Source organism: Gavialis gangeticus, unplaced genomic scaffold (genome assembly GCF_001723915.1).
Source record: "Gavialis gangeticus isolate Ggan-Ray unplaced genomic scaffold, GavGan_comp1, whole genome shotgun sequence".
Taxonomy (NCBI): Eukaryota; Metazoa; Chordata; order Crocodylia; family Gavialidae; genus Gavialis; species Gavialis gangeticus.
Window position 1 is genome coordinate 9,232,237 of NW_017729030.1, and position 10,184 is coordinate 9,242,420.

At 38.8% G+C, this 10,184-nt stretch overlaps 1 protein-coding gene across 1 annotated transcript in view; it reads right to left on the reverse strand.

The window, feature by feature from the left end:
* PPA2 (pyrophosphatase (inorganic) 2) overlaps nt 1-10,184 on the reverse strand; it is a gene marked incomplete at its 5' end in the record, with an annotated part of 81,351 nt that overhangs the window by 21,615 nt on the left and 49,552 nt on the right. The window contains 2 exons of the mRNA XM_019521818.1: nt 1,562-1,647; nt 3,532-3,659. Coding sequence (XP_019377363.1) covers nt 1,562-1,647; nt 3,532-3,659 — 214 coding nt within the window. The remainder of the gene's footprint in view (nt 1-1,561; nt 1,648-3,531; nt 3,660-10,184) is intronic.

Below are 10,184 nucleotides of genomic sequence, written 5' to 3' on the forward strand. Positions count from 1 at the left end.
CTAACTTCTTTCCCCTCCCTTACTATCAGACTGTGCTCTCCCAGAACACATGAAAGTAGGGAACAAATCTGAAAAAAAATGACCTTGAAATAAACATAGCTGTAGCAATTTGCACGTAGTACCCATTGACTTAAAGTTCACTCAGAAATTACATATTTTATATTTCTTGAAACTGCTGCAGGTTTTAGCACAGATACTCCATGAATACATTTTTAAGCAGCAGTTTGGCACCTACTTATATAAAGTACAAACTATGCATAATCTAAAGGCAAAAAGCTCATGATTTACTATATAGTACATTGGGATGGGCCTCACCAGTCAATAGGATCTCAAGCTATGGTGACCCCCCACCTTAGCACTTTTTATTATGTGTATGTACTCCAAAAAGCCTCCACAAAGGATCCATGTGTTAATTAGCTCCCACCTCATGACCAGCACCAGGTATTCTTGTCATGAGTCCTCGGATCCTCCAAAACTTTATATGCAGATGAGGTGCAGGACAATCTAGTCTGGTTTCACCTCATTGAGGGCAGAGCCATACTAATCATATATGACAAGCTGAGACATGGCCTGACAGAGAGATTCTGGGTAAACTTTGGGGCTCCATTTGGTGAGGTCTGCCACACATTTAAGGCTGGTGAAGAAACAGGAATCATTGGAAATGTGAAAGAAAAGGCACAACTTAGCTGTTGGAGTGATGGAGAATTTGCAATGTATGCAGTGTAGTGGCTCACCATGACTTGGAAAAGGCTTGGCACTAAGGGAGACTGTGCTCAATGGACAGTACCATATGGCTTATTCAGATAGGTTGCACTAACCTATCCTTGTGGTAGGTTCCCATCAGCACGTTTGCCCAGCATAGGTCATATACTTTATAGTCACGCTCAGCACTGGGTGCATTTAATTAACTTCATAGTTGGTTCCCATTACTGAGTACACGCTGCTTTTAGCAGCAGTTCAAAGACAGGCAATGTATTTAATGTGGTTCCCTTGTATGCAAATGTAAGATGAGGGGCTTTTCTCTGCCTTGCTGATTTAAGGGAAAAAACTGTCTTATATCTGAGTAAATGCAGTATATATTTCCTTGGTTTTTGTAACTAAATTCCTTGTTTTTAAATTGTTTTTTTAAATTTCACTGTACAGCTTTATATAATTATAAATGGCTACCACTATGCCAATTATCTTTTTACTTAAAGTGAACAAAGGTCTTTTTAGCAATGTATTCAGCAGCTACACCGAGTTTATTGCAAATTTATGAAACATACATTAAAAGAAATACAAAATTATCAGTATTTTGCAGAAACTAAAACACTAACAGACCACAAAAAGTTTTTTGATGCTATCACTAAAGTTACATTATAACTCATTCACAGAACTTCTGTAATCAATATCTTTTTTATGTAGTTACTATACAAACAATTATGCATTTGAGTTCTGTAAAAACAAAAATGCAACTGTCACTTCAAAACAAAAATCTAAGTGTTCATACACAGATGCTGCACAGAGGATACCATCAGAATGAAAACAGTATAAATCAAGATAGTTTATACTGGATACTTACCATTTTATAGCACCTCCGTCCGCCTTTTTATGAAGCAAAGCTTTCCAGTATTCGTGGGTAGATTTAATAATTTCGATAGCAAACTCCTAGTTTATATCAAGAAAAAAAGTTTTATGATTTAAAAGGATATTAAATTTTTAAAAATCCCAAAGAACTAGTTTATTAAAAATGCAATTTCACATGGTACAACTTCCAGAACTTTAATGAGGCCTCAGAGGAGACTCCTAAAATAATACATTGCAACAGCAAAAAATAATCCTCACTACCCATCAAGTATATCCAAATTCCTTTTTTGATAAGCAGCTAGAAACAATCAGGAGAATCTATGAAAAAAATGGAATCTGTGTGCATCTACAAAATTTTTTTAAAGTTCTGGATGCTACATGTGGGCCTACAGTAGAAGAAATGCTGCATGTCACATGAGAAATAATACATGAGCCTGTAATGAAAGACTGTTTTGTAACGTATGCATAAAAAGGTCAGAGTTAAGGTTGCACGTTTAGCATTAAATTGCCATTTCCCCACTTGACTGCCTGAAGTGTATCCATGCTGCTTCAAAACACTGTGTGTAGGCTACGGTATTTAGGGAATATTATAACCCTGGTCCCCAATAATTTTGGCCACAGCCCTGTTCATGACTCACCAGGTAAGACCGGCAAAATGCAGAATATTCAGAAGGGCAGTCAATGGGAGAGCTTGGAGAAGAATGCTTGATTGAGCCTTGCAGCTCTCTAAACATATTCACTAAGCTAAAATATATCTTTAGTGAGAAGAGCAGGAGAAGGAGATGTTTTAACCCCAGGAACCTGGGAAGTTGTCTGTATCAGTTAAAGGAATTTTAGAGCTACATAGCGTGTTGCAAAACTAAACTAACCAACTTACATAGAGGCCAGTGTATATAATTCTTAGCCAAAAAACTCTACAATAGTGATTCTTAACCAGGGTGCCCACCCTCAGGTGCTTTGAGATCCTTTCAAGGGTGCTGCACAATGCCAGTAATGAGAGGTGTGCAAACATGATGCACAAGGTAAAGCCAGAGATTTCAAATAGGAATTTATAGCATAAAAACATTCTGACCTGCTGTGGTTTGTCTGAGTTCTTTGCAACAGAAGTATTGCTCTATTATTTTTCTGTAGTAAAAAACACATGAAAACTAAGAGCTAGAATTTTCCAAAATTAAGTCTAATAAGATAAGTAATTTTTAAAATATCAAATAAAACCTTATTTCTTCTGGAAAAGTTCATGCAGCGTCTTTAGAGTGTACTATTATTTCCCAGCTTGTCATCCTTTCAAACACTGGCCATTTTAAAAACAAAGAGTTAACTCATGGGAACCTCCCCCCCTAAAAACAGGAATATTTTTTCAGCCTTCAAGTAAAAAAAATGCTGAAATATTTTTACTCAAAATTAACAAAAAATAAATAAATTAAACTTTGGGCAGCTACCAAGTATGAAAAAACATGTAACACATTTCTTGTTTTGAAATATACAGCCTTGCAAATATGTCAAGAAAAAATAACAGCCTAGATTTAAAAGAAAAAATGTATTCACCATCTTGTTTACTATGACAACAATGAAAAATATGGTTCCAATCCTCCAAAATAATATGCGTGTATACAAGCCCTTACAGTGTAACTTAATGTTTTACACGTGTTTAAATAATATTTCCTTGGGTTATAATGAAATTTGCAACATTGCTTAGTCACCTACATTTATAAAAGATAGAGCTTTTCAAAATTCTCCCTGCTTTGCTCTTATCGTGCAAAAATAAGAAAAAAGTAAGCAAATACAGTTACAAAGTTTGATGATAAATCCCTAACTCCATTTCCTGTATTTAAAGAGCACTGACACAGCATTATTCCATTATGGACTCCATATACAGTATTCTCACTTCCTGGTAGGCAACTCCAAACATTCTATGATACATCATTCATAAAACACACAGGCTACCAAGATGCATCTTTAAGTCACCTTGTCCTTAAACTCTCCATTAAAAGCAAACTGATTTTCCGGTTTTCCGTCTGGGACCTTATATAATCGGAACCAGTCAACTGTAGCTTCAAGATAACCTGGCTTGTGCTTCTGGACATCATCAAAATCTGTAGGTATTAAAAAAAAAGTATCACATTTTTGCTCATAATTTTGGTCACATCTGTTTTTAAGGCTTGTAAAATATTTGTAAGCAATTTGATTTCATTCAGTATTTTCAAACTCATCAGGGAATCTCGTATTCTTATATCAGCTACTCATAGTTGCTATTTTATGATTTCACCACCACACTAAATAAGTAAACCAGTTGCCTCCTGGTCTTTAATAATTAAGACCCAAAAGGCCAATAAATAAAAAGACAGCCTTAATGACAAAAGAAGAAGAAAAATCTGTAATTTATAGCCTCTCCCATTTTAGTAGGTACCTCATATGATACACAGATTTCTTCGTAAGATTTATTTTCCAGCAACTGCATCAGGGCTTTCTGATTAAGAAATATAATTAAATTAGCACCTTAAAGGGACATGCCTGATGTAGGAAAGAAAACCTAAAAAAAAGTAAGTAAGGATCATAGCACACATTACCTCTGGATTTGGCCCATTAGGTACAAGAAGGGTAAATGTGATAAGCAGTAAGTGTCAAGTATTCTCAAAAGGGGTACTATTTCTTTGCAATGATGAACAAATTCTACCACTTCCTCCGCAGGTGCAGACCACCTGGCAGCAGAATTAATGAGATCCAACTGTGCAAGAAAGAGGCAGAGCACGAAGGAGAATGCATGAATTCTGCAGGGCATCCTTCCATGGAAGAGTATGTGATGATGGGTTTCAGAAGGAAATGAAGGCAAGCCAGAAATGAACAGCCCACCTCTGTTTGGATCCTTCAATCCTGTCAACTCTCATCCTCTTTGCTAAGGGGTATAATAGGACCATGGATGTTTTGTCACTCCTCTCCTGCCAGCTACCTCCTAGAATCAGCTCTGGACTCCAAATGGCACAGACACGCTTATCATCACAGAATAAGTTTAACATTTTCTCACAAATGAAATCATTAGCATGTTGTTTCTTAACCTAGCCTGACCTGAAATCCCTTTCCAGAACCACTATGCAAACAAAGATTTGAGATGGATTTTACCTTAAACTGAAAATATTTTTTCAGGCAATATTTTCCTCCTGCGGTATATGCCTTTCAGCAACAAGTCCAAAATAAAGGAGTCAAAAATAAGCTGCAAACACCAGTGTTCGTTTAAAAAAATATATACCTGTGTCATTAAATGTAATACAGCCCAAGCTCTGAGGGTAATTTTTTTTAAGAATTACAGTTCTTTATAAAGGAAGGCATGCTGCAGACTGTGTTTTGACTGGTCTGTGTGTGTGGTTTCTTGCTTTATTTTGTTGTTTCCTATAGTTCAAAATATAGGAAAAGGAAAATCTAAAAAGTCGTAACAACACAGAAATTTGGCTTGTTTCCAGAACACTTCCTCTTATAGTGTCATTAGCTTTGCACCTGCAATGGCATCCTGATTCACATCACATGCTTACATACAAGTCTTCAATGGCAAGGAAAGTGCTATGTACCTACATTCAACTATTTTCTTTGTGACACTATCATAGTGATTTTACTATGCACAAAGGCAAAGAGGATTTCAAAACTTAATTTGTGTGTCCCACACTTGTGCACAATGTAGACTACATAGGGCCCACCTGCACTCGTTTCAAATTATGCAGCCTTTCACGGCATTTTACCTCTGAACACTACAACCCACTGTTTATATGGAGAACTGTTACATTTGAACCATCTGTAACATAATCAGGAATTTTTTTAAAAAAGCTATTCACACTGTACACTCTACTTTTGCTTATTCTGCACTCACCCAATACAATAAGGAGCTGCATGTCACTGGCTCCTGTGGCTATATTGCCTCCTAACGTATGACTCCCTACTGTTTGATCCCATTCTTCTCCCCATTCTCTGCAGCCTTATCATTCTCCCCCTATGCACATACTTTACTGTTACTTGCTTCCTTTTGCCCTCCTGTTTCCAGGCCACCTTATTGCTTTCCCTCCCCCACCATTTCCAGGGTGCATTGCCTACCTTCTTCATTCCCTTCTTGTTTGTACATATCTCATCCAGCATTGGTCGAACTGCAGCCCCAACAATGATTCTGGATTCACTCCCTGCATCATCTCCGCTCTCCCTTTTGGAACTGTGGGATGCAGTTACAGTTATTTAGGAACCTACAGATGGGTACAGGCTTCTTGTAGAGCCTAAAGAGGTCAGGTACCTAATCTCTGGTTGCCTAAGTATCTTTGTAAAATTGACCTAACCTTTAGCATGAGGCTCTAGACTGGTCTCCTGCTGTTTCAAGCTCCCCTAACAAGCTGCAGAGGAGAAGGAATGCTAACACTATGTGACTGTGTAGCTCTCCATACACAGACTACCACCCAATAGCCCATGAATGACAGCATCAGAGCAGACCTAATTTAGGAGACTAAATGCTTGCAGTTATTTTACAGGCAACAGTGATGTTCACTAGCTTGTATCTGAAAGACTATATCACCAGTTTCTAAACTTGACTGGCTCTTGTATCTTCCTCTTAAAAAAAAGTTCAAGTACCACAAAGTTCTGCTTTTTTCTGCTGGCATATTTTAGGTCTTAACAGGCCTCAGTGTTTATGGAATCAGAGTGAAATCATGTTCTAATCTGGCTGCTGGACATCTGCCTGGCTGAAAATAATGGGAAGATGGAGTTTGGCAGGGGCAGTCTATAGAGCCCTGCTACATGTTCAAATTTAAGCTGGAGAGAAACCAGTGGTAAGAGTTCTTACACATCTTCAAATGCTAGCTTTATAGTGGGCTGGCTCTTTTTATACCTAGATAGTCATTTTTATCATGTGATAATTACTTTGCATGTGAATTAACTAGTTAATTCTGTAATACATATAACATGTAGCAGGGGCCTTAAAGTCAGAAGCTGCTAAGGTTAGGCTGAAAGCAGACATTCTGGATAAAATGTAGAGAGGCTTTGGGAACAGACAAGTGTATGTGTGTTAAAGGGCAAAGAAGGGAAAAAAGATGGGGGAGTCTACTAGAAAATGAGTCTTTTTCAGAGCACCAGACAGCTTCAGCTCCTAGTCTTCCATATTTGTCACTAACTCCCTCTGAGACAGCAAACACTACCACCCCTGGAGACTCTCTAAAGAGTCTACATTGGTCCCTGAACTCACAATACTTACCTTCCTGTGGTCCTCTCTGCACCCCCTCCCACTTAGGGAACAGACTCTAAAGCCCTCCTTGGCAGCGTGCTACAATTCGTGTAAGCTTTCTATGTCCTCCAAGGACACAGAAATTCTAGTTCTGAGTGAATTCTAGCTCTTGAATTCACTTACTCCTTTCCTCTGGTTCAAGGGCCCTTAGACATCTTTGCTGCATCTGTATCATGATCAAAAACAGGCTCCCAGGTCACTAAGTTTCCCTTTTGTTTCCAGTTCCCGTATTTGGGAACCTCTCTCTTGACTCTACATTCCCATTAAATTCTTCAATCCAGCTATTTGCACTTTCCATCTCTCCTCTCCTTTGGGAGTAACGTAACAGGTAAATGACTGTATATTAGGAAGGTAGATACCTGAATAGTACTTGGCTCCATTCCCTGTTCCCCCCTCGCCCTCCTTCCCACCCCTTGCTTCTGCTGATACTGAAAATACCAGTTTCCCTTAAAGGGGAACACATCACAGAACAGATTTTGGCTACTTCCTGGATCCCATTATTCCTTAAAAGGAACAGACCACTATACTCGTGTGTACCACTTCCAAAAAGCTCACATACCATATTTGGGGAAGCCCTAGTCTAGATCAACCGACAAATGCACATTATGAGCGTATGATAGTATTCACTGCATCTGTGAAGGGGACAAGATGCTTGTTTGATTCCCTTTTCCAAATCTTTTTCTAAGAGGGCATGGACAAACATATGTTTTAGCCCCTTTAAAAAGGGATGGGAAGCTGCTGCTTGGGAGCATGCTGCAGCATTTATGCTGTCACTGTTATATCTGCATAATTCTGTAAATATAAAGTGAGCTAACTCAAATTAGCAGTGACCCTGAATGAAGCAGTGTTCAAGTGGTACCACTACTAAATCATACAAACATAACAGCTCATACAGTATCACATGATAACAATGCAATTGTTACATCATTTATACCCTTTGCTACTCTTTATTAAGGAACTCAGTGTCTCCAATTACAGAATACCAAAATAATTTTAAAATTATGATTCCTGTAACCACACCATGTTTTATTCTGCCGGAGGGAAGTGTGACAAAAGCCCACGCTGGGCTTAAGAGCCCAGTCAGCCTCAGGCTTAAGAAAACCTTGACCAGTCCTCACCAACTCCTTCCAGGGAGGCACCACAGACGAGCTCAGAAGGAAAGCTCATTAACAGTCTATCCAAAGCTAAGAGAACACTAGTCATGTGGAGAGTGGATGGAAAATATGGAAAAGGAGGAGGAGGAATCCTCAAGAGCTCTCAAAAAGAACAAAAGGAAAAAATAGGTATTGGTAGGAGGTGCAGTGATCTAAAACACTAATTCCAGAGAAGTCTGGTTTCACACCTGCACGAGGACAGAAGCAAACAAGAGTTGGATGAACTCAGCCTCCTCCACATCAGAGTCACAGGGACAACATGCTGGCCTTAGAGATGTGCACAGTGAGACTGAAATTTAAAAAAACTATGCTTGTGTGTGAACAGCAAATGTGTGGCCTAGTAAAAATTGTTCTTTGTTTATTTCTGTTGTCAAAATCTGCTCAGAGAGGCCAAGGATGGGAATGACAAGAGTCCTCCTTAGATAATAAAGCACCCACATATATTGAGAGAGGTTTAGGGGTGGTTTCTTCATCTTCCCTGTCTGTACTTTCATAAGCACCTAACTAAATCCAAGACTTAAAAAAAGTACATGACAAAAGTAGTTGTTATTACATTAACTGTAAGCAGTTTGGTTTCAGTAAGGAAAGTCTCTAGAGGTTGGCACGAACAACTACTGCTAACTCTTTGTCAAAGGAAAGAGCCAACGCAAACACAGCTTCCAATTCTATCGGGTCTTACAAAAGGAAGTGATAAAAACATTTGTAAAGAAGTACCATTTTTAGTACAACAGATGCTGTTTCTTGCAAGCAAAGCTAAAACAACATGCTTGCAGCAAGGTTTCTAAACAAGGTCTGTGGGAAGAGAGGACATATGTTTTTAATAACATCTTATAAACATTTACAGGAAGCAGCAGCTACACTCCATATAAAGGCATTTGAATTTTCTCCAGAATGGGAGAGAGGTTGCGAGAAAAGAGCCCCAGTACAGATAATTCATTTCTTTATGTTGAATGCTTACACAAATTTACAACAAAGGCTTTCATGATCTGCCTCTAAATGTAATCCCACACAGAAGGATATATGGAGTATGTGAGGCCAAATAAGGCAATATGCTTTATTTTCAGTTAAGGATCAGCCACATGGCTTAAAATTTAAGAGATGTTACTAGGCCATGTATGGTCACTACCTACGATGAATAAAAAACAATCAAGAACAGCAAACACTGCCCACTGGCCTGTATTCTGTTTATGAACAGCAAAGTGTATCTTATTTGTGGAGAAAAGGATGCTGATACTGTGCAATAACTATGGCAATACTCTAAATTATAAATATACCTATGCTGGTAGAACTCACTTACAGACAGGATTATTCACAGGTATTGTTCCAATAACCAATTTGCAAAGATTTTCAGATCCCATTAATCTAGGGATCTTTGGCATTTAAAACTTGAAAAACCTTACAATAGCCTGATTTCCTGAGGAAAGGGGCTCAATTACTTTACAAAAAAAATAGGCAGTTGTAAGACCTCTCAGAAGCAGCTTTTCAAATCACCCACTCTGGGGAAAAAAACAAACCTGGCCAATATAAATGTTTCATCATTTTGTGGCTTTTCATTTGCAGAAAAAAAACCATGCCCAAATATTCCTCTCTCAATTTTCAGGAAAAGTAAATTGAACCTGATATATATGTGAATTTCAGTATATGAAAAAGTCCAACTATGAGGCAAGCAGACAGGAAGCATCTCTACTCCAAGAATTTGCCTCTCCTCTTGGCCAAAACATTATACAAAAGCCAAGAGCTGTAATGCTTTTTAAGATTTAAAATTTCAGAGTGGAAGAGAGGTTTTAGACATACATCCAACCCACTTCCTCATCCTTAAATTGCTTCACTGCATCCAGTGACGGTCATCTGGGTAGCAGCTGCTTGGTTGGAAAATGGACCATTCATATAGATACACACACATTTTATGAAACAGGTTCTTCACGCACACAAATGGAAATTTCCACATTTACCTCCCTCTCTGCAGAAGCAGCAAGTATTTCATTCAGCTTTGGATTCAGTGCATTCGGAGAGACAGTGATTCGATGAGGTGATTCGAATCATCACATCCTGTTTTGATTCGGCCACTGAATCAAGCCGATCCTCCTCTGAATCGAACAGGCAGCAGCAGTGTCGGCAGCAGGGATGTGGCAGCGGTGAGCAGGGCCCCACCCCTGCCTACTCCCCCGGCCCCCCATAGCTGCCCCAACCAGCCCCAGCATCCTGGCACTTAAAAA